The sequence below is a fragment of the Nannospalax galili genome, unplaced genomic scaffold, assembly GCF_000622305.1.
Source record: "Nannospalax galili isolate Female #2095 unplaced genomic scaffold, S.galili_v1.0 scaffold380, whole genome shotgun sequence".
Classification (NCBI taxonomy): Eukaryota; Metazoa; Chordata; class Mammalia; order Rodentia; family Spalacidae; genus Nannospalax; species Nannospalax galili.
The window spans coordinates 6,379,741-6,407,280 of NW_008348568.1; the positions used below are offsets into that span (position 1 = coordinate 6,379,741).

The 27,540-nt window shown below is 42.2% G+C and overlaps 1 protein-coding gene across 10 annotated transcripts in view; it reads right to left on the minus strand.

Annotated features, from left to right (window-relative positions):
- The window catches only part of Asap1 (ArfGAP with SH3 domain, ankyrin repeat and PH domain 1), a 349,085-nt gene that overhangs the window by 131,510 nt on the left and 190,035 nt on the right, over positions 1-27,540 (minus strand). For all 10 annotated transcript variants that reach the window (XM_008845480.3, XM_008845487.3, XM_008845488.3 and 7 more), the window contains one exon: positions 16,341-16,413. In XM_008845480.3, the coding sequence (XP_008843702.1) occupies positions 16,341-16,413 (73 nt within the window). The remainder of the gene's footprint in view (positions 1-16,340; positions 16,414-27,540) is intronic.

A 27,540-nucleotide genomic window follows, 5' to 3' on the forward strand; every position in this document is an offset into this window, starting at 1 on the left:
ACACGGCAGCTAACAACCATAACTCCAGTTTGAGGAGAGCCTATATCCTCTTCTGTCCTTCACGGACGTTGCATGAAATGGGTGAACCTACACAAATGCAGGCAATACACTCAAACACAGAGAATAAAAATTAACAAATATAAAACTAAATGAGGAAGGCTAGAGAGATGGCTCAGCAGTTAAGAGCACTGCCTGTTCTAACAGAGCATCCGGGTTCAGTTCCCAACACCCACATGGTGGCTAACAGCCATCTGTGACTCCAGTTCTGGGGGATCTGATGCCACCTTCTGACCTCTGTGGGCATGGCACACATGTAGTGTACTTACATGCAGGCAAAACACTTGTCCACATAAAATACAAAAGAAAAACAAAAACCCAAACAAGGTACTACACATAAGACATGGCTTCCTTTTTTCCTACAGAATAAAGATCAGGAAATTCAACACAAGCACATCTTAGTAATTATTTAAAATTTAATTTTGTTTCTTCATGATAAGCTGTAACACCCTTTATATAACAACCTCTCTACTAAGAAGCTTCTATGTTGTTCATAGCTGTTCCCACCAAACACCAACCTTGCAATAACAATTCATAAACAGGAGCTTCTATATGTTGTTACTTCATCTCTGGAAATTTACATATACAGGCTCGTAAAGGGGTATGGATAGAATATACGCTATGGTCCTTTCTAAAGATGCTGATGGAGCAATTCATATCTCCAACAGCAATGCCTGTAGAGAAGGGCCATTTCTCTATAAACTTAGTACTGGGAAGCACTGTCCTCCTTAATTCTTGCCACAGACATGAAAAATGGAACCATGGAAAACCTGCCTTCCTGTGTTTTGTTGTCCATTAATATTTCCTTTTATTTTACCTTCCTAACCTAGTTTTGAATTGCTCATCTTCTCCCCAGTTTGCAAGCAGACTTTCTTGTGTAAGGACAAGTTATCTTTTGTAGCATGTGTGGCTAATTGTGACATATGACTTTTGGTTTTCATCCACAATTCCTCCCTAAGAAGACCATAAATAGAAATTCTTGTCCCTGACAGATACTGCAGAAAATTTAATCTTCCTTGCCCTTTCTGCTGGAGCTGGCCATAAAGAAACTGACCTACCCTTGACAGGCTGTAAGACTTGCCTCATTTTAGAGTGGTCCTGCTCCAGTCTAGAGGGAAACAATATAGAGGCCAAGAAAAATTTGCAAAGGCAAGCACTGCTCACCCCTTCCTCACACTATTAGAAGCATTAGACCACACCCATTTTGTCCAATGACATTTCAGAAAGGTTGTCTGGACTTCAATCATGTACCACCAAGGGACAGCTAGCTGAACACATGCAGGTTCCTGGAGGATGGGAACAAAAGAGGGCATGGAGATCCATGGACTGTTCCCTGTACCTCAACCCATGCATCTTTTCATCTGGATCCCTTATAACATCTTTACAAGAAGCTGGTAAATGTATTTCTCTGAGTACTGGGGCTAAGCAAATTAACAGAGCCTAAGAAAAGGGTCATGGGATTTACAGCTGGTCAGTCAGAAGACAGGTAAAACCTACCAAAGCCTCTGGGGACCAGTGTGAGAACAGAAGAGGTCAGTCAGAAGCATGGATAAAACCCACTAAGGCCTTTGGAATGGTGTGGGAACTGGGGGCCAGTCCTGGGGACTGAGCCCTCCCTGAGGGATCACACTGTCTCCAGGTGGGCAGTGTCAGAACTGAGTTGGCGAATAGGACATATAGCTGGTATCTGCTGCAGAACTGACTGCATGCATGCTCATGGGACCGGTGTTATGAGTACACAGGAAGAGAAGTGGAGTCTATGATTTTCTCTTCTATATCAAACAATTTGTTTGTCTGCATCTTGTTTACAGTGTGCTTTGCCATGTAAAAAAATTAAAACTTTATCTAAAGTTATTAATTACTATCCAAAAGATTATTGGGTTTCCTACTTGATGTTCCTAAACCTTTTAATCTTCATATTTAAAAAAAAAAACAAAACAAAACCAGTAAAGGAACTGAAGAGATGGCTCAGGGGTTAACAGCAGAGGACAGAGTTTGGTTCCTAGCCCCTATGTAGGGCAGCCTATAACTGCCTATAACTTCAGCTCCAGGGGAATCCTTTTGACCTCTGTGGACACTTGTAATCTTATGGGCACACCCTGCCTCTTCAACACACACACATATACAGGTAATTGAAAACATAAATCTTAAAAAAAATTTTCAAGCTTATAATCCAAAGTAATGAGTATGCTTACATAGCAAGAGAAGGATTCTAAAATTTTTCTTTGATTTTTGCAGTACTAGGGTGTGGTGGTTTGAATGAAAATGTCCCCCATAGGCTCCAAATATTTGGACATTTCGTCCCGATGGTGGTGCTGTTTTGGGAGGTCTTAGAAGGTGTGGCTATCCTGGAGGAAGTATGTCACTGGGGGTGGGCTTAGAATGTTCTTAAGCCTTGCCAGACCTCCAGTTGCTGTGCCTGCTGGAAGATGCAGAGCTTAGCTTCTGTTCCTCCTCCAGCCACCTCTGCTGCTATGCCTCCCTGCTGTGATGGACTGTAATTCCCCTGGAACCATAAGCTCAAACAAACTCTTCCTTTTATAAGTTGTTTTGGTCAGTGTTTCTATCACAGCAACAGAAAAGTGACTAATACATAGGGGTTGAACTTGGGGCATCTCACGCTCTAGGCAACCACTAAGCTAAACTCACCTGGCCTCACAGTTATTGAACATTCTTAAACATCCTAATAATTTATTGCCTTTTCAATACTTAACTGGTTTGTGATAAATTCATTTATATAGTTTAAGAAATAGTCTTGACTTCCCTCTGTATGAAAATATACTGCTATTTAACAGGTTTATAGACGTCTCCCATTTGGGATTTGATTAACAACAAAACAAATACATGACAAAATCTGGAGAGAAATGGGGATGGAGAGATGGCTGAGAGGTTAAGAGCACTGGCTGCTCATGCAGAGGACTGAGGTTCAATTCCTAGTACCTACATGGCAGCTAACAACCATCTGTAACTCCAGTTCCAAGGAATTTGATGTCCTCTTCTGACCTCTGCAGGCACTGCATGACATGGGTGCACTTACATACATGCAGGCAACACACTCATACACATTAAAAAAAATATGTAAAATATTTTTTAAAAAACTAAGAAAAGATAGGATTCATAAGGAGACAACTAAGTAAAAACCTGAACAACAAATAGCTGTCTGATGAGCAGGCATGGGCTAGGAACATTCAAGGCAAGAGGTAATGCCACACCACACCACACCTCCAGTACGCAGGACTTAAGAAGCTAGTATCTGGTCCAGTGGGCAGAGATACAAACTCTCACTGGAGCTTTGGGCTCTGTGGAGAGCACTATTGTGGACTGTCAACTCCATGGAAGGCCTGGCATCCACTCCCTTCTGTTATCTAATTGGTACTCAGGTTTTTTTCTGGTCACACCAACCCATAATGCCAGTATAATTTATTCCGCGAACCTGAAAAGGCTCTATTTGAATTTCACTGTGGCCATGTTAGAGAAAATGGTTTTGTTTTACTTCCTGGACACACCATTAACTTCTGTGGATACAACAGTTACTTGATAAGGATGAAGTTGTTTTGCTTCCTTGGGCCTTAGTTTCCGTATCTCGTCCCATCACATCTCACTGCATAGGTCTGCTGTTGTGTGTCAGCTCTTTTAAAAAATGCCTTCTTCCATGACATTTGGGATGATTCAGTTTTTTTGTTTTGTTTTGTTTTTTTAAATTTCTCATGGCCATCTTAAAATTCTTACCAATTCTCAGAGAGAATCTGCCCTAGACCATGATATCTAGAAATTCAGCATGAACACTTTTACTTCTATAGTCGCTCCAAATCCATTACTTACCAGAGCTCCCCAGAAATGAACCTGGAGAGTCCAGAGACTCTAGTATTCAACATTTGAACAATGCTTGAACCTCACTCCCCAAAGCTTCAATATTTAGGTCTCCGACCTGCCAGAAGAAACACCAAGCTTTGGTCTGCTTGGGGTTCTATCAGTAAGGCCAATGCTTCGAGATCTGATCCCAAAGAAAAGCAGGTTTGGAGGCAACCAATTCTGTTCCTACTTCAGCCTCTGCAGTATGACCATCCAAAGCTGGCAAGCCTTAATATCAATGGCTTTTTAAAAACAGTGGCCTCACATTTTATTATTAGTACAGTAACTTTCAACAAACATCTACATTGGGATACAAAAGTAATTTAGGTTAAGTTTGTAACCTTGTGCACACCTCTTAATTCTTCTACATGTTAGCTTCTTGAATTGTAGATTATAAACAAACGACAAAGATGAAAAAAATTCTCACTGGGTTCTTGTCCTGGTAAATGAGGTGCTCCAGGATAGAGCTCTCAAACTTCAGTGCTAGGATTAAAGACCTGTGCTACCACACCTGGACTATCACATTCACCTTATGACTCCTTTATGCTTGAGGACTTTTTATGTGATCTTGGGGATATAGGTATACAAAATAGGTATACAAATCACAAAGAAATTTATTTTAAAGTAATTCCTTAGAATAAATATAATTTTATCATTTATTAAATGTACACATTAATGGCTGGATGTGCTTTCTATTTTTACATAATTAAATCTTGGCTGAATATTGGGGCTGGAGAGATGGCTCAGCAGTTAAGAGCACTGACTGTTCGAGCAGAGGACCTGGGTTCAGTTCCCAGCACCCACATGGCAGTTAACAACCATCTGTAGCTCCAGTTTCAGGGGAATCTGATGCCTTCTTCTGACCTCTGTGGGCACTGCACAACATGGGTGCACTTATACACATGCAGACAATACACTTGTATAAAATAAAAATTAAAAATTTTTTGGCTGAATATTTAATACTTTAGGATACAGAGAATCTTCAACACTTTTCAGAGCTGATCAGTGATTTGATTTTATAATCGTTTAATGCTGAGAACTTCATTTCACAGAAATATGAGTACAAAATGGCAGACGTACATTTAGGGTCATTTCAGAAATTGTTAGAACCTCTGTCCTAAGATTCCAAGTCAAAATTCATTTAAACTTTTTCTTTCTTTTTTTTTGAGAGAGAGCTGGCCTGGAACTAGCTAGGCAGACCAGGATGGACTTGATCTCACAAATCCATCTGTCTCTGCCTTCTAAGTGCTGGGATCAAAGGCATGTCCTGCTACACCTGGCTCTAAACTTTTTTTTTTTTTTTTTTTTTTTTCTCAAAAGTCAGCAACTCAGTCCAAAATTTACAAATTAAACATTCTAACAGTACAATCCACAGATTGGTATTTACATGCTGGGCAATGACAGTAGGAAAACACTGAAAGTCTTTGCTTTTTGTAGTTAAACTATCACATTTATGTAAAAGCAGAAAACCTTTCAAGTCCAGTAAAAACACAGCAATTTACAACGTACAACAGTCCTGAACTGAACCGAGGTGACTCAGGCAGTGTCTGGTGGTGCCGCATGTCTGAAAGTGAGCACGAGAGAGTGTGTTCAGAATGGAAGGTTCAGGAGTCACACTGCAGAACAGATGGACTGATGGGCAAACCTCAGATTCACCACATAACTGATTTCGAATTAAATTTTGGTTGCTCTGTATCCAGAAGCATTTTTACTGTGGACAAATTTTTCAGGACCCCCACAAAGTATTCTCAACCCAATTGAGGAAGCTAAGCACAGGAAAGGGCTTGGCCTGAACACACACCCTCTAAACAAGTACTTTCCAAACTGGGTTTTGTTTTTCTTTTCTTTTTGAGACAGGGTCTCCCTATTGTCACAGCAGGCCTGGAACTCACCATGAAGATGAGGCTGGACCTGAACGCAGAGATCCGTCTGCTTCTGCCACCTGAATGCTGAGGCTAAAGGCGTGAGCCACCACACCCACCTCCACACTGCTCCTGATCACCATTCCCACTAGCAACACATTTTAACATTTTAAAGCATACACTTCCAATCAATGCCCATTCACTTAACTGTTTCTGTATTAACACATTATGCATATACTGTCTTATCTGCCAACATACTGTTTATGTGAACCGCCAGTTATAAGCTCAATTCTAGGGGTTCCAAAAACCTCTGAAATGGAAAAATACTGCTCTGTATGACTGAGTGCACACACCTGTGAAAGCAGAGGCCAGAGGCTGACACTGGGTGTCTTCCTCTACTGCTTGCCATATTATTTTTTTTTAATATTTTACTTATTTTTATTTTATGTGTCTGAGTGTATTGTCTGCATGTATGTAAGTGTACTGTGCAATGCCTGCAGAGGTCAGATCAGATCCCCTGGAACTGGAGTTACAGACGGTTGTTAGTTGCCATGTGGATGCTGGGGATCAAACCAGGCCCTCTGTAAGAGCAGCCAACTCTCCAACCCCATAGTCACAATTTTTTTTGGGGGGGAGGGGGTTTTTGAGACAGGGTCTCCCTGTAGCCCAGCTGGCCTGGAACTCAATATGCAGATCAGACTGGCTTTGAACTTAAGAGATCCACCTGCCTCTGCCTCCCAAGTGCTGGGATTAAGGGCGTGCTCCACCACACCCGGCTCACCATCTTTTTTTTTTTAATTAATATTTTAAAATTTTTATGTGTATGCCGTGTATTGCTTGCATGTAGGTAGGTGCACCCATGTTGCGCAATGCCTGCGGAGGACAGAAAAGGCCGTCGGATCCCCTGGAACTGGAGTTATGAACAGTTGTTGACTGCCATGTGGGTTCTGGGATATGAACCCGGGTCTTCTGCAAGAACAGCTAGTGTTCTTAACCACTGACCCATCTCTCCAGCCCCCTCCATCTTATTTTTTGAGACAGGATTTCTCCCTGAACCTGAAGATAACCAAAGGACTAGACTGGCTGGTTACTGAGACCGGGATCCCCCTGGCTCCACCCTCCAATAACTGGGATTGAAAGTATGCATCACCACACCTGACTTTTCACCTGAATGCTGAGGATCCTCAAACTTGCTCAGCAAGCACTTTACCCACTGAGCAATCTCTCTAAGCCCTGCTCTGCATGATTTTTTTTTTTAAATTCAGAAGTTCATTGCTATTTTCAGATTACCAAATAGTCTCTGACCACAAAATGTTCAGGACTAGAGCTGAGAAAGAACATGCTTCCTGCCCGTATGTCTTAGGGAGGAAAAGAGCTCACAATGGGGCAGATGTCTCTCACGTCAGTTGTTGGGGAAATGCAGCACTGTTGGCCACGGACGCTCCATAAAGCATGTACAGTCTATTTCTTCACCTCACTTCATAACCACTCACTGCTCCAAAAAGTGAAGCAGAGGGACTGTCATCTGTTTCTTTAGTAAGAAAACTGAGATCCTGAAAAATGAAGGGACCTGTTAAGAAACCATTTCTACTAGAGTACAGACCACGCCCAGCATTCACCGAGGGCTCTCTGACTCCTAGGAGCAGCACAGCATACTCCAAAATACAGCCTCTGCACGGGCCTCTTCGTTTCGAAAGCCTGGAGAAGGCACTGCCTGAGGCCTGCGGGAGAACAAGAGCTGCAGAGCACAGTATCTACAGCCCTTCACAATGCATCTGTGACTCAGGGTGCACACAGCAAACACGGTATGAACAGAGATGTGGCTCATTACTACTGTCTTCTTTTAAGTTAATAATTTGATAACCCTTCCGCCTCCAGAAAATGCAAGTGAGACAAATAAGACCCTCTCCTACCCTTTTCACATACACACAACTGTCAAGCAAGAAAAAGTAGAATTTTTACCAGTTGTCTGAGACATGAAGGTCTGAGAAAATACTGTAGCCTATGAACGTTAGCAACAAAAGTCATCCTGCCAACTCCCAAGTAGTATGTCCTTTGGGAGACTGCAGACTAGCAACAAAACTGTCAGAATCAGTACCAAATTATTTTCCTATCTAACATGGGCATTAAAAATGACTAGTTCTTGCATAAGACACAACTAGAGAGGTCTCTTCAGTCACAGAAACAGATACATTAAGAGTCATGTCTATATACTGGGCTAACATTTGTAAGTCCAGCACTCAGGAGGGTAAGACCTCATGAGTTTCATGCCAGGGTGGGCCACAGAGGGAGACCCTATCTATACACCACAAATGGAGCCAACACATATTCAGCTGTCCACACACACAGGGCTGCCTTCAAATAGTACCTCATGGGAAGACCTGTGATGAACTTGCACCACATGTGACACTCTACCTCATTTCCAAAATGTGTGTGAAAGAGGTGAGATTTCAGTATAACCTAGGGAGAATACTACACTCACAAATAAAACTGAAGACCACCCGCTGCTCCTAAGGCTCTTTGCTGTGGTTTAAGAGCAACATCTTTAAACAGGAAAAGGGGCGTACAGTTCAGAGAGATACGATCATTCAAAAGTGTGGTCAAAGAGCAACTTGAAATGAGAGACCAGGTCCACAAAGGCCCAGGATCTTACTGTTTGCCCAGGAGAGTCTGCTCAAGGCTATAGGGTGGTCCTTAAAAATAACCACACAGTCAGTAATCTAAATCTTCATGTAAACAATAAAAAGGACTGAAAACCACAACAGATCTAACTTGGGAAATTAAAGCGGCAGCTGTAATCTGTTATTTCTACTAAAACAGGAACAGTAAGACAGAAACACATTCTTATATTAACTCTTTAATATAAGCATTTTTCTTGTTCATCTTGAGGTTTAAAAAACATCAAGGCTTTCTGCTTTTTTAGGAATATTGTGGACCTCAAGATGTGGAAGTTTTCCCCAGCCTACCCTGACTAACGCATCTCTCAACTCTCAGCAGAGAAGACTCCCTTATCCAGCAGATGGTGATTAACAGTGAACTACAACTGGCCAACACTTAGAGAGTTACAAGTTGCCAAGTTCTTTTCCCTGAATAGGACACCTATATCAAATTTCTGCCTCCCAAGGCTAAGGCATCACTGAGGAAGAAGGGAGGAAAGACTAAAAGCCAGAGCTGGTGGATGACCAAAAGGAAAGTTTCCCAGACAGCTGATCAGTTACTTACATGAACTCCTAACAATGGTGACAGTATGCAAAAGTCCCACATAAAACTCGAGCCAGACAAAATCTCAACATAGATTTGGGGTAAGAAACTCCAACCCTATCTGAAGAACTCCTGGCAACTGTTGAGTGCTGGAAAGAGGAGACTAAGTGGGCTGACCAGGCTCCAGTTAGATGAACCCACACCGAAAGGCAGTTGAGGATACAAACCTGAGTTTAGACACACACACACACACACACACACACACACACACACACACACACACTGATAGGGGGGCTGGAAAGGAGAAGTGCAGATATGGGAGACTATCTAAATATGATCAAAATAAATTGTATGGAATCACACATACAAAAAGTCCTAGAGCTGTAAGTGCTATTAGTAGGTAACAGTGGCCAGTTTAATTATGCACCTTTTATGGATTTTTCTTTCTTCTTGTTACTGCCTTCATATCTCATATGAGAAAATGAGTTAACCTTACAGAGTCTCTTTTGAGTTAGGTGCTGTTTCAGGCTTTCCTTTCAGGGAACTCTAGACTGAGAAAGCTATGATGTACAATTACGGGGCTGGAGTTGGTTCAGCAGTTAAGAGCACTGGTTGCTTTTGCAGAGGACTCAGGTTTGATTCCCAGCACCCACATGGCAGCTAACAACTATCTGTAACTCCAGTTCCAGGGGAATCTGACACTCTTCTGATCTCCACGGGCATTGCACAACACCAGTACATTTACGTATATGTAGGTAATACACTCATACACATAAATATTAAAAAGAGCTACAATTATGAGTACAACGCAGACACTGATGAAAGGAGTGTGGAGGGAACTCACAAATCCATCTAACAAAATCTACATTAACAGCTCACTAAACTGGGGATAGGGACAGTCCTAGCCACAGTTCCATCCCACGTGAGTAGCCCTAAACACAGGTACTTGTAAACAAGCACACTAAATGGACTCAGTGAATCACATGTGTGTATACATACACACATTATAAACATCATGTATATGTAACAATAAGAAGAGGAAAAGGCACTGAAAAGGAGTGGGGGGACACAGTTGGAGCTGGAGGGGGAGTGGGAGGGGCAGAAATAGTGCAAATACAATATTCATGTATGAAATAAGCAAAAATAAAATAAATGCCATTTAAAAGATTTATTTTTATTTATGTGTGTGTGTGTGTGTGTGTGTGTGTGTGTGCGTGCATGTGCACATGTGTGCAGGCACTGGTAGAGGCCAGAAGAAGAGGTCAGAGCCTCTGTACCTGGGGTCAGGGGCGGTGGTGAGTCACCTAATGGAGATGATGGGAACCAAACTAGGGTCTCCTGTAAGAACAGCAAGCATGCTTAACCCCAGCCTTATCTCCATAAATACAATTTTACTTAAAATAAATTAGTAACAAAGTGTCTGAGCCAATGGCCAGAATACAAAAATGGAGACTTCTTATAAAGCCTAGTATTTTAAGAATAAATATTTATTTTTAATTCATTTTATTTCATGTGTATGAGTACTTGCATGTAAGTGCGTCTGTGTCATACAATGACAGAACGTCAGAAGAGGGCGTCGAATTCCCCTGGAACTGGAATTACGGATGGTTGGTAGCCATCATATGGGCGCTGGGAATCAAACCTAGGTCTCTGCAAGAGTAGCCATTGCTCTTATGTGGTGAGCCATTTCTCCAGTCCCAAGAATAAATATTTTAAGGACTCCCAACTTTCCAAGGCATTCTCTGAGTTCCTCTAGTTTTACCCCATCTACTTGGAGCAGCAATGCTCTGGGCAAGAACACTGGCTTCTGGAAAGAGCTCCCTCCCCACACCATTCACTACCTCCTTAGTTCAGATTATTTTCAGCTAGCAAGAAGCAGCAAGGGACTCCCAAGAGTACAAAGTGCCTGGGAGACCCAAGGAAAATCATTCAGACTTTACTCAAGTCACTCCTGCAGAATTTCCATCAAAAGCCTCTACTGAGGGCTTACAATTTATTATTTTTACTAACAAGATAACTTGAGTTAAAAAAGATTTTCTTAAAATTCAGTTACCATTCCCATATTTAAAAAATAGCAGAACTGTAACATTTCCTAAACACAGACCAATTGATTTTTCAGTCTTGTGATCTTATTCTTTCCTATCTTTATTAAAACATTTCAATCTATTTTATCTATTTATGTCTGTTAAGTGAGTCATAATTAAAATTATTACATGACACAATGCAAAACACTAAAATTAATTACCAACTGTAGTTACAAGTGCTTTTATATTATACCTGCAAATTTGAAAAAAAATTAAAAAGCTGAAATAAAGTTGCTTGCTTTTTGTCTGCTGAAGAATTTAGTACTTTCCCTTTGAAGTCTGAGATTTCTTATCAAGTCTACAAACTATTTCTTAAAATTGAAAAGTTAATGAAACAGAAACTAGAGACTATCACATACCATCTTAAAAGAGCACACTCTCTTATAAATCTATTGATTACACAATTTAAACTAACAGGGAAAAGGAGGGAAAAAAGAAACCCCAAACCAGAAGGCAACAGGAAAACCAACTGCTTTCTTTCCTGCAGTGGAAAGGCTCAGATTGCTTACAGCAGTCTGTGAGCTGGAAAGAAGACTCCTATAGCATATGCTTGCAATCAAATTACATGTACTGTCATCTTATTCCATGAAAAGGAATTAAAAGCCCCATCTTTCAGTCTAGGGTACCCTGTGCTACTAACAAGCTAACATTTATTCCAAATATATCTTGGCATACATTTCTAAGGAAGTCACACAGTATCAGGATGTACAGTTCAGTGGTTAGAGATATGGCTAAGTTGGTAGAGTGATTGTCTAGCATGCATGAAACCTGGGTTTAGAGTGCCAGCACTCCATAAGCTAGGTGTGGTGGTGTATGTCTAATCCTAGCACTTACATCAGTACCCAGGGAACACCATCTCCCCCAAGGGGCAGTCCCTTAGCAGCCTACTCACACTACCTCTGATACATCTACTATTTCTCTCTCTGCCCTGTAAGCTTTCCCTTATAGCATTTTCTAGTTCCCCAATACAGTTACTTTCCAGACTGATGTTAACGGCCACTGGACCATGAAATTCACAAAGACAGAGACACTGATTTGTTCTGTATATCCAACACCCAGAACAGCAACATATGAAAGGTACTCAGTAAATACCTGTTGAGCTGATAAACCATGTCAACAAATGGACAGAATCCAGATGATGCTCACTTCACAGGCCAGCGCAGTAGTTACCAATTTTAGCTCCAAGTCAGACTCACCTGGGGAATTTCTTTAAAAAAATTTTTTTTATTTATTATTTTTATTTTATGTGGTGAGTGTTATGCCTGCATGTAGGTTAAATGCACCTGTGTCGTGGAATGAGGCTGTCAGATTCCCTGGAACTGGGAGTTATGGAAAGTTGTTAGCTGCCATGTGGGTGCCAGGATTTGAACCCAGGTCTTCTACAAGAACAGTGTTCTTAACCACTAAGTCATCTCTCCAGCCCGGGAATTTCTTTTTTAATCTCAGTACCTGATCTTCCTCTGGAACAACTTGAGGCTGTGGGAATAAGGGACGGAGTTTCTATATTTGTTTCCAGGAGTTCTTCAGATGACTCCAATGAACAGCCAGGGTTGAGAATCATGAGTTTAATGTGAGAGTTGCTCAGCAATCACAATGAAGTGAACCAGATGTTTTCCTACAAGAGGCACTGTCTGAGGAGACTCTGTGGTGAGGAATATGGTCTACACTGCCCAACATGCTAGCTTTTAGTCATGTCTTGTCACTGAGACTGAGGAATAGAACTTTAATATCATTTGATTTAAAAATATTTTATTATTTTTATTTTATGTGTATGAGTACATTGCCTGCATGGCATCCTGCAATGCCTGCAGAGGTCAGAAGAAGGTGTTGGATCCCCTGTAACTGTAGTTATAGACAGTTGTTAGCTACCATGTGGGTGCTGGGAACTGAACCTGGGTCCTCTGCAAGAGCAACCAGTGTTCTTAACCTCTGAGTCATTGCTCCAGCACACTTATTTGATTTTAATTACTTTAAAAAGTACATGTGAATAGAAGTTACTCTAATGGACAGTGCAGACCCTAAGGGGAAAGCACATGGTACTGTGCCTACCACAGGCTAGAGGTTCCCAAATTCCAACAGCTGTGGCCCAACTACAAGGGGTATACAGTCCGGTGGACGGGAAGGCACCCAACTATGGACACACCCCTTCAATGCTCTCCTTTACACTCCCAAAGGGACCATTTCTCCCTCCTGTCACTCTAGAGCAGCTGTGAACGAGGAAACCCTCTGTGCTGGTTATCTCCCTGCGCCAACTTGACACACCTGGGTTGAGGGAGCCTCAATTGGGGAATTGTCTCCATAGGACTGGCCTGTGGCCATGTCTGTGGAGTATCTTCTTGATTGTTAAGTGATGTGGGAGGGCCCAGCCCACTGTGGGTGGTGCCACCCCTAGGCAGGTGGGCCTGCGTTGCATAAGAAATTCTGCAGGCTGAGCAGGGGCCAGAGGATAAGCCAGTAAGCAGCAATCCTCCATGGCCCGTGCTCCAGCTCTTGCCTCCAGGTTCCTGCCCTGAGTTTCTACCTAGGGGTCCCTGATGAACTGTGACTTAGGAGATGTAAGATGAATAAACCCTTTCCTCCCCGAGTTGGTACTGGGCAGAATATTTTGTCACAGCAATGGAGAGACAAACTAGGACAGAAATTGGTACCAGAAGGTGGGATCCAGGGGACTTACAGTTCATCTTGGTGGGGAGGCATGGTGGCAGAGATGGCTAGAGGAGGGGGAGTGGAAGCTAAGCTCTATATCTTCCAGCAGGCACAGGAAACAAGAGAGCAACTGGAGATCTGGCAAGGCCTAAGAACTCTCTAAGCCCACCTCCAGTGACGTGCTTCCTCCAGGATAGCCACACCTTCTAAGACCTCTCAAAACAGTGCCACCATCTGGGGACAAAATGTCCAAATACTTGGAGCCTGTGGGGGACATTTTCATTCAAACCATCACACCTTTAAAGAAAAAGAAAGTGCATTCACACAAAAGAGAACCTTTGTATGAGCGGAAGGATGTAAGCATGCATCCCAAGGAAGGACACATGGAAAAGGGACACAGAGAGCCCAACATAGTAAGTATGGCAGTGCCTCTTGGGGAGGTGGAGCCTTAGCATGGAGCTATTCTGACATGGAGATCTGACAGCTGCTCCTGAGGCAGATAATGAATGATTTATCAAGGTCTCTGCTGCTCCCGTGTTATCTGCTTATACACCTTTACAATTTGTAGGTTAAGTGGCAGTTACTGTTAGTTACTATGTGGCAGTTACTGTTAGGACTCTTGCCTTGTCCATCTAATACCCTATACATCAAATACTATTTTCTTACTTTATGGTGAGAAAATCTAAGACTCAGAGAAGTCAAATAACGTACTCAGGTTTAACAACTATGACAAAGCTACAATATTTGAGTTTCTTCCCTTTATAAAGGGGTGATCATTCATTCATTCTGTCTCTGTATCCACACACACACACACACACACACACACACAAAAAAAAAAAAAACACACACACACGTTTATTTACAAATTCCAGTCATTTTATGTTTTTTCTAATTCCCGAAAAGCTCCTGTGCAAATACTTGCTCTGCATATGTAATATAATCTATTGGTACCTAATCCATATACCTATAGAAAATACATAAAAACTAAAGGTAGCATTTGAGGACTCATCACAAAGTAAACTTAACCATGTAACCACCAGTCATATTAAAAAAATAACATTATCAACCTCTCAAAAGTACTCTTGTGGCATCTTCTAGTTTTTTGTTCTGCTGTCCTTAGGGCAACCATCTATAAAAAGCCTAGTATACTGTGGGAGTTTATCAGAATGAAGCAAAGGACAAAAGCTATAAAGAAGGCTTATCATTTAGGCCAAAGCTTAAAACAACATATGCTTACCCCATAACTAGACAACCATTATTTATCTGGTTAAATAAACATCATGGCTTGCTTGAATATAAACAAACTAGAGAGATGAGAGAGTGCAAAAATTTGCCAACAATGAATGTTACAGAGTATTTGAGGCATGAGAGGGGTTCAAAAGGACAAGAACTATGGGGTTTCCCATTAGGCTAGCGATTTAGGCTCTGATAATGGGGTAAGAAGGCAAATGAAGCATCTAGGGGGGTCAGGTTTTGCCTTTTTCATGGTCCTCTCTGGTCTATAAATACATAACAATAAAATTAAGGGAACATAGCATGTACTGAACTCCCGTGATATAATGTATAAACTGGGCTCACTAAATCCCTTCAACAAATCTGTAATGCCACTACCATATTTGCAGATGAGAAAAACAGGTTTAAAACAGTGAAGTAACCAGGTCAAGGTCACATTGTTAGTAAGTGGGTCAGCAAAGATGAAACCTGAAATCTGTCCAGCCTCAAAGCACGTGCACTTTCCTTTACAGCCAGCCATCTTCCCCTCCCAGGTTTTCTGTGGGGTTTCAGATAACTGATTTCTTAGAGAAAAGAGCTGGTACTGCAACCATGGTACCCGGTGAATCAGACACCTTGAAATATTTTGCTTCCAAGTCTCTCCTGGGGCCCAGAACCTAGCACTTCTTGTGGACACCTGTTATTTCAATTCATTTGGCTTGTTTTTCTCCACCGACAAAATACTTTTGTCACTGGACCAAAAGTAAAGCATTTACTTAAGTTATCTGGCATCCTCTTGGACAAAAGAAAAGATAGTGGGCAGCCTGTGAAGGTACGAACTTAACATTTCTCCTCTCCAACTCCTGCTTAGGATCCACGGTCAGTACTGGTTGTGTGCAGGCATACACAAGAAGGGGCAGAAAACCCTGTGTTTAACTGAGGACACTGGATCACAGGCCGATCAACCCCTCACATTTTGAATATCTCAAATCTTACCTGTGACAAAAATTAGCTACTACTGAGTTCTTAAAGGAATAATAAAATCTACTTCAACTACACAAACACTGAGAGGTTTTGACTAATAGGAGACAGAAGGAAAAAAGGAGAAAGAATTTCCTTGGCTAACTTTTCCTATTTGTATCAAGTCTTTTTGTTTCATTTTATGGGTATAAGTGTATTGAGTGCATGTATGTCGTGCAATGCCCATGGAGGTCAGGAGCGGGTGGTGGATTCCCTGGAACTGGAGTTACAGATGGTTGTTAGCCACCATGTGGGTGCTGGGAACTGAACCTGGCTCCTCTGCAAGAGCAGCCATTGCTCTTAACCACTCTCTAGACCCTTACGATATCCTTAAGAACATTTACATATAACAGACAACTCTGAAAATTATTTATGAATCATGGTATCTGACTTGGTAATTGCTTACCTTGACCAGAATTATATATTGCTTTTACAGATTTCTTCACTTTCTGTAGGGCTGTTCTATCTTGGTCTAGAGCCTAAAACAGAAAAAAAAAAAAAAAAAAAAAAAGGATGTTGAAAATTTTGGTACATTAAAACAACAAACAACAAAACTCATTCATCTCTTTTGCTGTGCATAAAGCACATCAACAAACAAGGAACCAGCTCCAGGACTAGAAGTGCCCGGGCTCGGAGCAAATGGCTTTTCTGGATAAATGGAGTCACTACACAAGGCTCAGTATTGCGTGAAATGGGTAACAAGGTAGCTTGCCAGCAGCCACACAGAGAAAATGCAGGAAATCTCAAAACTTGTTTCCTTCTCACACAGGTTTACTGCCCGTCAGTGGAGAAACGCACACCTAAGACCACACAACATCCAGGAACAGGACCTATCAACATCGAGAGCAAGTGCAGCCGGAAAACACCCTTAGTAGAGTGCAACACGTGTAGTTCCCTCTCCACTGTGCTTTGAAGGTTGAGGATTTCTTTGTTAAAGTTAACTGTGACACATGGAAGTTGTATTTTAAAAATCTATCTATTAAAAAAGAACAGCATGGAAACACCACCATGATACTGACGACTGTCTGAAGGTCCCACTCAAGCCCAGGCTGACTTTAAACTCCTAATTCCCTGGGCTCAGTCCCCTAAGTGCCAGGATAACAGGTGTGAATCACCACACCCAGCCACTGTTTGACACTTTTAGCCTGTGAAGTTCACTCATGGTTCAACTGCAATTTTTCTCCAGCTTCTGTTCTTCAGACGCCAGTGTCGAGGCAGGTGGGCACCTTGTCTACACTGGGTCTCTAGTTTCTTCCTCAGATTCTAGGCTTGGGAAAAGAGACCACAATAGCCAATCCCTTTCTGCTTAAGTCAGCCTGGGAGCACCGTGGGTTGTTTCTAGAACAATATTTTTAAAATAAATTAATTTCCTCCCCCTACTTTTTTCTGTCTTTTTGAGATAGGGTATCCCTAGCCCCAACCTACCTGGAACTCACTATGTAGACCAGGTGGGCCTCTATTTCAGAGATCTGCCTGCCTCTGCCTCCAGAGTGCTTGGATTAAGGATGTGCGCCACCACGCTGGGCTAATAAAGTGTGTGTGTGTGTGTGTGTGTGTGTGTGTATGTATGTGTATGTGTGTGTGTGTTGGTACAAGTATACCACAGCATGCATGTGGAGATTAAAGGACAACTTTCAGGAGTTAATTCTCTCTACCACTTGGGCCCAGGGATTGAACTCAAACTGTCAATCTTGGCAACAAGTCTCTTCAATTATTGAGCCATCTCACTGAACCTGGGTTCTAGTTCTAGATATGCAGAGGCATTGCACTAGACTTGATGTTAACAGAGACAAAGCACTAGGGACAAGAGGGAGAGGGGGGTCCTGATAGCATATGAACCTGTTTCTAGCCACCCTCTAGAGATGGGTCCTTGCTGACCTTAATGAAGTCTGAGTAAATGAGATAAACTCCCTGGTTCAAAGTCAGCTGAAGCTGGGGTATTGTCACTTGCAATTACAGATCCTCAACAACATAAGAGCTAAACATTACTGAGGACTTACTATATGTTAGGTGTAATGCTTATCACAGAAAACATACCAATTATGTAAGATAAACATACTTTCAATGATCTCTCCGCACTGACTCTTTACTACAAACAAAACTGAAACCTGTGAAACATCAACTCATTTTTAAGTATAAGAAATTGTGAGCCGGATGTGGTAGTGCATGCCTTTAATCCCAGTACTCGGGAGGCAGAGGCAGGTGGATCTCTGTGAGTTCCAGGCTAGCCTGGTCTACATGTTCCAGGCCAGCTGGGACTACAGGGAGACCCTGCCTCAAAAGACCAAAAAAAAAAGTACATCTATATATATGAAATCGTGATAGGCCATTAATAAATATAAGAATGGAGGATGGGAAAAATTACTTTGTCTGAGATCACAGAGCCCCAAAGCAATTAAGTCATTCTTCACACAAATGCAAACCAAACCCCCGAATGCATTTTCCTATTGGGAGGTTGGAAGAGGACCAGAGCTTTCAAAAACACTGCAGTGACTTCCTATGAAGTCATGTGGAAGCCAGAAGAGGGCTAAAAGAAAAATCCGCACAGTATGGGCCATACAATTACAGCTTTCGAAGTGTTAAATTATGACAAAATATGAGTCTGCATTCCTAAACATGCGTGTGAAGTTGACCGTCTCAGAAAGGCATGAGCAGGGAGAGTATGAACAACTGAAACACACAGGAGAGCAGCTCACGTCTAGTCAATCAGCAGTGCATGGCCTGTCCAAACTTCAGTAATACAGCAGCTTCATAGTCTCTGCATAGCTAAGGAGCAGGTCCAACCTCAATCCACAAATGGAGAGGTTTTATTTTTATTTCTTATACAACCCTAACAATTTTGGTCATGTGAACCAGGGAAGAGAGACCAAGGAGAAGACCTACTGACAAAGTGGTAGAAGCAAGAACTGGCAGCAGGGTTCAGAAAAACAAGACCAGCGAGGCATAAGAACAGGTAGGATACGGAAGCTTTCCTACCATAGCCCTTCCCCCAAATCAAGTGGACCTTGCTTGGCCACAGCATAATGTAACCACAGTGCCAGAGAAAGACATGAATATATGCACCAGTGCCCAGGTTGGAAAAGCATACTTGCTGAGTCCTCTGCCTGGAATTCTCTTACCCAAGCCCTTGGATAGCTGAATCTACTTACACAAGTCTTAGATCAGAAGCCCCCTTCCTCAGAGAAGCTCTCCATGAACACTCTAAAAACCATGTAGCCTTGAGCCAGCTAAGGGTACCTTTCAAGTACATATCACGCTATATTTTCCTCTTGATATGGCTTCCTATCAAACCCTACAATGGTCCTGTTCATGATTTATTTACTTTGTCCATATTTGTTTCCTTCTACTACAAGAATGAAATTTTTATGAAGGCAGGCAGGGGCCCTATGTAACCTCCAGAATGCTTATGACTTTATGAATGAGCAAATAAACTGAGTATAAGCAGTTCAGAAAACATTAGAGTATGCAAGGTTAAGATTTGGCTTGAAAATGATTAAGATAAGGGTTTGGATTCCAAACACAGTGTCATCTAATTCATCTTCTGGTTATTTTGCTACAGTTTAAGTGTATGATTATTTTACATAATCATGCATATGTAAGAGATACAGTCATATTATGTGAGGAGTGATGATTTAACACGATGGACAGAAGTTATACTTTTTTGTTATTTTGCTTTTTGAGAAAGAGTCTCACTCTGTACCACGGGTTGGTTTGGAATTCACTGTGTAGCCTAGGATGGATTCAACCTTGGGGCAATCCTCCTGCCTCAGCTTCTGGAGTGCTAGGTTACAAGCATAAGCCACCATATGCTCTGCACTGGCAGAGCCTACACATTGGGAGTTCTGTATTTTAAAAGTCATTCTGGCAACTTTCTTTCAAAATATTTTATTTAAAAATAATGGGCCCATCAGCACTTGGGAGGCAGAGGCAGGCGGATCTCTGTGAGTTTAAGGACGGCTGGGGCTACAGGGAGACCCTGTCTCAAAAAGACAAAAAAAAAAAAAAAAAAGTAAAAATAATGGGCCCATGTTAAATGATACTAAGTGGTAACAACAGCATTGCTATTAAAAGTACTTTATTTACTAAGACTACTTTCCAGTTACATCAATGCAGGAAAAATGTTCTTATTTTGGGTAGATTTATATAAGCACAATTCACTGTGATGACATCTTATGACTGTACTTACCAAGACAGAACACAGAGCAGAGCAGGGGAAAAAAAAAAAAAGCACAGTACCTCCTAGAGACACACAGAGACAGACAGAAATCACAGCTACAGCTGCTTCCGGGGCACCAGGGGCATCTGCCCTGTTAGTGTAGCCATGCAAGTGGCTCTATGAGAAAGGTCCTGTCTAGCAAGTGCAGGACTCCGGGCTTGGTCCCTTGTGACAGGTGGAGATAATCAATACTGCTCAAGGTGGTTCTAAGAAAGAAATTCCCGAAGCCCTTGGAACAAATACTCCTATACCAACATGATTCCTTTAATGAAACAAAATTTTACTTGTCAGAAAGAGTGCTTCCATATTTTAGAAGTATTTCATTTTACATTTAATTTTTTATTTATGTGTATGTGTATCTATGTGAGTGTATGTCACAAGTGTGCAGATGCCCATGGAAGCCAGAAGGTGGCATCAGATCTCTTTTATCTGGAGTTATAGGCCTTTGTGGGCCACTTGACCAGAGTGCTGGGAACTGAACTGGGGTCCTCTGCAAGGGCAGCAAGCACTCTTAATCGCTGAGCCATCTCTCCAGACCTGGGTGCTTACATTTTTATTGCCTTTATTGGCATTCAGTTACGTAATTTCAAAACTATGTATTTTGGTGGATCAAAACCAGGGTCTCATACATGCTGAACACACATGCTATTACTGACCTAGAAATACACTGTTGGCCCTAAATGCATTTCAATACATGTATTTGTCCTATAAAGTCAATGTTTTCTTATGTGTATTTTCCTTTTAGTACAGAAAATAGGGGAAGTCAATTTTGGTTCAGGCCTCCAGTACCTTACCCTTGTACATGCTGGCGACAGTGCTATCCTGTAGAAAGGAGAGAGGACTGAGGGGCAGTGTGTTCCGCTACAGGATGCCAGGATGTCAACTGCACTCACAGAAAGTCCCAAGGATAAATAAAGGGCGAAAGCTCTCATGTAACTTTATGGCCAACTCAGTATATTACCTACTATAAGCTCCCATATGTTAGAAAGTGTATGTTTATGAATACAATTATAAAATTACCTATGATTATAATGTGGAAGCATTTGCTCAGAGTTGACCAAAGTAGTCATGAAAAGAACTGGGGACAATGGCGCCAGGAGAAACGGCAATGTAAACACCTGCACAGGGCGACAGACAAGAAGTGCCACGGCTTTGTTCTGAGGCTCCTCATGCTTGGGTTTGCATCATTCACTTGTCAGCAAGTGTGCCAGGCACTTCAGACAATGATCTAAGTGTGAAAAACAAGCATTGCATCTACCTCTTAACCAGCTGCCTGCCCTCCTCACAAAGCTCTGCTTGCCCAGACAAAATAAAACCAATAAAAAACCCTTTCGTGAGAATGCCAGGCACCACTTTGGACATAACAGATAGAGTTGTTCATAAATATTAATTTTGCCAGCCTGGGGCTTTATCCACACTTCTGTGACTTTGCTTTTTCACCTTGTATTTTCAAGGTCTAGGGAGCTATGTCTTCCCTACTACTCGATCAACCAAAAGTGACATACAGAAAATTGTCAAGGAGCATACTACCCAAGCTGGTTTCCTTTTTCACACAGAAGATACTGCGTAAGAATTTCCTGACTTGAATGAAAGGAAAGAAGGATTCACTGGTCTTTTAAATTTTTAAATATTTGTGTGTGTGTATGGACACATGTGCCACAGCACATGTGTGGAGGTCAGAGAACAACTTGCAGGAGTTGGTTCTCTCTGCCATGTGGGTTGTGGGAATCAAACTCAGGTTAGTAATCGGGTTTGGTCCAGTACTTTTACCCGCTGAGCCATTTTATGGCCATGAATGACATACAAGAGGTCAGAGGACAACTTTTGTGAGTTGGTTCTCTCCTTCCATTATGGGTTCTGAGCACTGAACTCAGAGCAAGGGCTTTTACCTGTGGGGCCATCACACTGGCCCTCACTGCTCTTTAACTGTGATCCATCCTGGTTGGTTTTTGCTTCTGCTTGCAAGGCCCTCCGTGACCCAGCCTTCTGTCTTCTGCCCTCTGCTTGGATGCTATCTGCTGCTCATAATGGTCCAGGCCACACACACAGTCTTTCTGACCCCACCAAGCTTGCCTGATCTGAGATATTTTTAAAATTACCAACCTCTCTCCTGAGTTTTAATGAAAATATCATAAACTTCCCAGAATATAAAGGAGCATAGCTTATACTTCCTTTTCTTCCGCATTCAATTCAATAGCCATGTCCTTTTCTGATCCTCTTCCTCTGAGGAACTTACTGTTGACGATTCTCTTTCACTTTCTACATAGCAGTAACACTAATTATTGGAATGGTATGTTTCTATATCTACTGAATTAACTGTGAAGGCGTGCTAGTGAATGTTCTAGGTGGAATGCTGAATCTAGGGTTTGCAGATCACTGTGCTCTAACTTTCCGACCCAGACTTCAAGGCTCCAACAAGCGGTACTGCGCCACACTTTCTTGAACACTCAATAAAAGCTGCACGGCTCACCTAGCAAATAAATGGGCACTCAAGAGCACTGCTCTTGCCTCTCTGCCACGCCGGAGGACATGCAGGTGGCTCCTGACAGCTGGAACTAAAACAAGAATGCCCAGTCTTAGGGGTTCTATAAGAAACCAAAATGATCATGAAGGCATAACAAATCATGCCGGGGTACAGCTGTCCCTTCTCCTGAGAGAGTAAAGACAGTTGGCACAAATGAAATGTAAACTTAACCTGAAAATACTTATTTATACCGATTAGTTTTTTAATGCATTCATCTAACCAATATAATATTTACTAAGTGGTGGCTATGGGTTAAGAGATAGACTCCAAGGTCAATAAAAAGTAGCCAGTCTATGTATGGCATATCTTTGGAAAAGCAAATTAAGTTCTGGGGTTTCGAAGATATAAAAAAGAAGGGTGAAAGGGAGAAAGAATGAAAACCGCAGCACTGCGTACCGGGCGCTGCTCTACGGCACCTTCGGCTTCAGCTTTGCAATGATGATGTTCACAGCGATGCTCACCTTCACTGTTCCTGAACTAAGCAGAAGGGAGATAAGCAAGCAAGCATGAAAGACAAGCTGAATCAGAAAGCAGCAGAGCAGACACACAGCTGAAGTGCAGCCCCTACTATACGAGGAGGTGAAACCTGGGGGCTGGGAGCCAGAGAGACACCAGCAGGCTGGGAGGGTGCAGGCAGGAAGCAGCCCAGAGGACCCGACTACAGAGGAGGGAGGACATGGCAGGAGCAGCTTCTGTGAAAGGAAGAGGCAAAGATGTTATCGCCTGTTAGTTTCAAGATTAGTATGGAGTTGAATGAGGCCACTACACAAGGGGAAATGATCAACCTAAAATAAAAATTGATTTGCATAACGCAGCTAAAAAATGGAAAGTTGATGTGTCATAGACAAAAATAAAGGCTTTAAGCTGTTTGTCTGTACTGTTGGAGCTATTAAAAGTATTCTAAGTTCTCCTCCACTCATACAGACTTAAGAGATATTTAATGTCCTCTGTTGCACCTATAGGTGAGTGCGATAGAACCTGCGGACAGATTTGTAGATGCTAAACTACTAAGATCTGGGCCCCAACTTGACAAGTTATTTCACTTCAGACTTGTGGTAAAGTTTCAATGAATCATGTTCAGTGACAAATTCTCAATGATTCCAAGGACCTACTCCATGCAGGCAAACGACCACCAAGTCATCAACTTTGTAAACCAAGCAAAGTTGCAACACAAAGCAGTAACTGAGAGGTCTGTTCCCAGTGTATGTGTAACTCACCTGCCAGGTGTAGACACTGATGGGTGAACTGCACTGGCCCCAAGTAAGGCCAGATGTACAGCAGTTAGAGGAAGATGTTTCTGTATTACAAGCATCTAGAATTAAAGGTGCATAGAGAATAAATGATATCCCATAATGCTGTTGTCTCTCTCACATGCTGTTTTAGGATCTCGTCACATGCAGGAAGCAGCATCTCAGCTCTGACAAATACAGCAACATTTGGTGGGAGGAGGGCCTTGGTAATAAATGTAGAACATTCTAATTTCCCAAGGGCTTATTAAGGCCACAATGGCAAGGTCCCCAAGCCTCATCCTGCCTTTTGAGGTCAGTCACATTTATGATGGCTACATGATGAGAGGATTTCATTTTCATCTGTGAAGGTCTGGGATGTAGGTTGAATACATTATCCTCAACCAACTATGGAAGTTGCAAAGAAGCCTTACACAAGTGCTGGGTGTAGTACAGACAAAAGGAAGTGGATGAGAGGCCTGCCTCCCTCCCTCCCTGCCCTCCCAGTCTACAGATGGGAAGTCTACCGAGAGAGGGCAAGAACTGCTGAAGGAACAAGGGGGTCTGCCTCGGCCAGCTGCCATATGTGATGCCCTTTTCAAAAAGCCACTCTGTCTGTTGTATAGACTGTAGCATGTATCAACCTGAACAGAGCAAGTGGAACAACACATTTCAAGACCCTTGAAGTCCAATCTGCCATTCTGTGCACTGTGTTGAGGCTCTAATCCCATATTAGAGAGAAAAGCCCAGAGTTGCTTCTCTGAGAGAAGGTCACTCTCTGCATTGGTGGCCTATCAGTGTTCTAGCAATCACCTACCACTTGTTAAAGAGGCCAGTCTTTGTCTCTTAGAAGATACAGAGCCTAGTTGTGGAACCAAGTACCACCGTGAGAACAAATGTGATACTGTGGCTGTGAACACAGGAAGTGAAGCCACGAAGACCTGGGTACTTCCTGCCCAGCTACCACGTACTACTGGCTCTATGACTGTAGTCAACTTGAGTCACCCTGATGTTAAACGGTGTTAATGGCTTCTTTATACAAACACCAGGTGCGTCTTTGTTTCTCCTCTCCCTAACATCCTCAAATTTGTGCCTCATTTGTGCCTTCCTTTTCCAAACTGATCATAGAGATGTCAGTATCTATTTTGCAGATTACCTTATTCAACCTTCACAGTAATGCACAAGGTGTTACCACCACCTATGCTTTACAGATGGGAAAGCCGAAGCTCAGATGACCTAGCTCGTGCAGCTTGTACAAGGCCTGTATTCACAGTAACTAGGAGAACCCTTCCAAAAAGTCAGTCAAGAAAGAGGATGGGACTAGTGCTAGAGGGGACAGGAGAGGGTAACAGTGTGGAGATTAAGATGAACACATACACATGTATGAAAACGTGACAAGGAAATCCATTATTCTGTATATTAATAATATATCCCAATAAAAGGGTCCCGGGCTGTCCATCAAGGATACAGTCGTCAGGACACCAGATTGCTCCAGGGGCCTTTTCCTTCCTCCTTTAAGTGGCTCTGCGAGCAAGCCTAAGAAGGATTGAGACTGGTTCTGAAGAACCTTAAGCAGTTCTCTAAGGCAGGGGAGGACAAGAGCCACAGCCACATTAAAACTTGCAGTTGACTCCTTCAATGGGGTAGCACCACCTGAGCAGGTCAGCCTTGAGCTGCCCATGAAACATGTTAGTCTAAACCACAGTGGGGCTTGCCTCCTAGCTGCAGAACTACAGCCTTCTTCAGACTTCACTAACAGAACCACAGCCTTAACTGTTCACCACATTCACTAAACTTGATCACTGCCTTGTGTATTGCACACTTGCTCACGGAAGACAGGTTTACTATTAAAAAACAACCACAACAGCATCCGAGACACAGAAGCTGCTGAGATTTCACAGGCGCTTGAGGATATTGGCGATGTGATGAAAAATGTCACTGAATGTGAAAGGTAGAAACATTTTTTGAAAAGAACTGGAGAGTTTACCCTTGGAATCAGAAAAGTGGGAACTTACTTATAAAGAAGGAGTAGCGTCTCTACATGAGGCGTGTGGTAAAGACAAAACGGCTCTCTCCTTTGAGATGAGGGAAGTCAGAAAGCAATCACAAATGTGCCAACATTTCTAAGAAGAGATATGCTTGCGGTTAAGCCATCAGGGAAGTTAGTGGTCCACGCTTCTAATCCCAGCACTGAGGAGGTAGGAGAACAACTGAAGATGCCCTGCTAGAAGCCCATCACATTCCATCCTCCATATCTCTATAACCAACAGGACAGAAATGATCTCCTAGCATTTCTTTTTTGAGACAGGGTTTCCCTGTAGCCCCAGCTGGCCTGGAACTCACTATGTAGTCCAGGCTGGCTTTGCTCTCACAGAGATCTGCCTGCCTCTACCTCCTGAGTGCAGGGATTAAAGACATGGGCTACCATACCCAGCTCTGTATCATTTCTTCAGTCTGTTCTGGCTATTGCCTTATGTGGGACTTGAGCACATGCCAGCAGCTACACTCATAGCCTCTTGGTGGCTCCCACATTCATCCTTTCTTCCTTGAACACCACGGCAGAATGTTCTTAAAATATGTATCTGACCGTGTCACTCTCTGTCTTTAAAATATAAAACTCTGAAGCAGATTTTTTTCTTTTAATATAATTTTATATACAATATTACAAGACTGATAACCTAAAAATTATAAGCCTTCAAACAATGTCTTCTAATTCATGCAATGCCTACTTTCCCTTGGAGTTTCAAAAGCCCAATGACACGTTAACTTTCATACAAAACAGGGAAGAAATAGCACATACTTTGGTAATTTCCTGTAGCCTTGCAAATTGTACATTTAAAAAATTAGTAGAATATTGTGTTTCAAGAGCTCCTGTCTGGGGCCAAGAAGAAAACTGTAATCACAGCAATTACCTTGTGAACCTCTAATTTCTGTTGTAACTCTAAAGTCTGGAGTAGCACACCCACCCACAAGATTCGTGGCTCTTTCATCTAGAAGCAATTTCTGCTCCATTCTTTGGAAAATAATAATTATAGGTACAACAAGGTATTTAAAGAAAAAAAGTCATGAAAACACTTCTCATGTTATAAAGATAGTGAGAGTTCCTTTAGAAATTAAAACCTAGACCAGAAAGGAAGTCCCCTGATTCATACATATGTATTATGAAGTATCTCAGAGGAGAACAAGAACATTTGCAGGTGAACAGACAGAAAACCACTGATCTAAATAGTTAGCCTTTTCCCCTCTTACCACCTCTAAGACCCGACACAATGTTCTATTAAACCTGCTGTTTGGATCCTAGCCCAAGGATTCAAAACACTGCTGATAGCTCACATTCATTGAGGCTTAGTCGCACAATTTTATCTAAAATGGAGATTTCACTACAGTGGTTTAGAGACTCGAATCTGGAAAAAGATTGCCTGGAGTCACGTCCCAGATGCACTACTCACTAACCTATATGACTAAGCCCAGGTAAGCCAGCTGTACCCCACTCTCCTTATTTGTAAAAGGGGTATTTATAGTAAGCAATCTCATGTGAATTAAGTGAAGAAATCCATGTAAACTGCTTTCAATGGTACCTGAAACAGATCAAGTCCTCAATAAATGTTAGCTTCAATGTGAAGGTATGGGCACTTTTTAA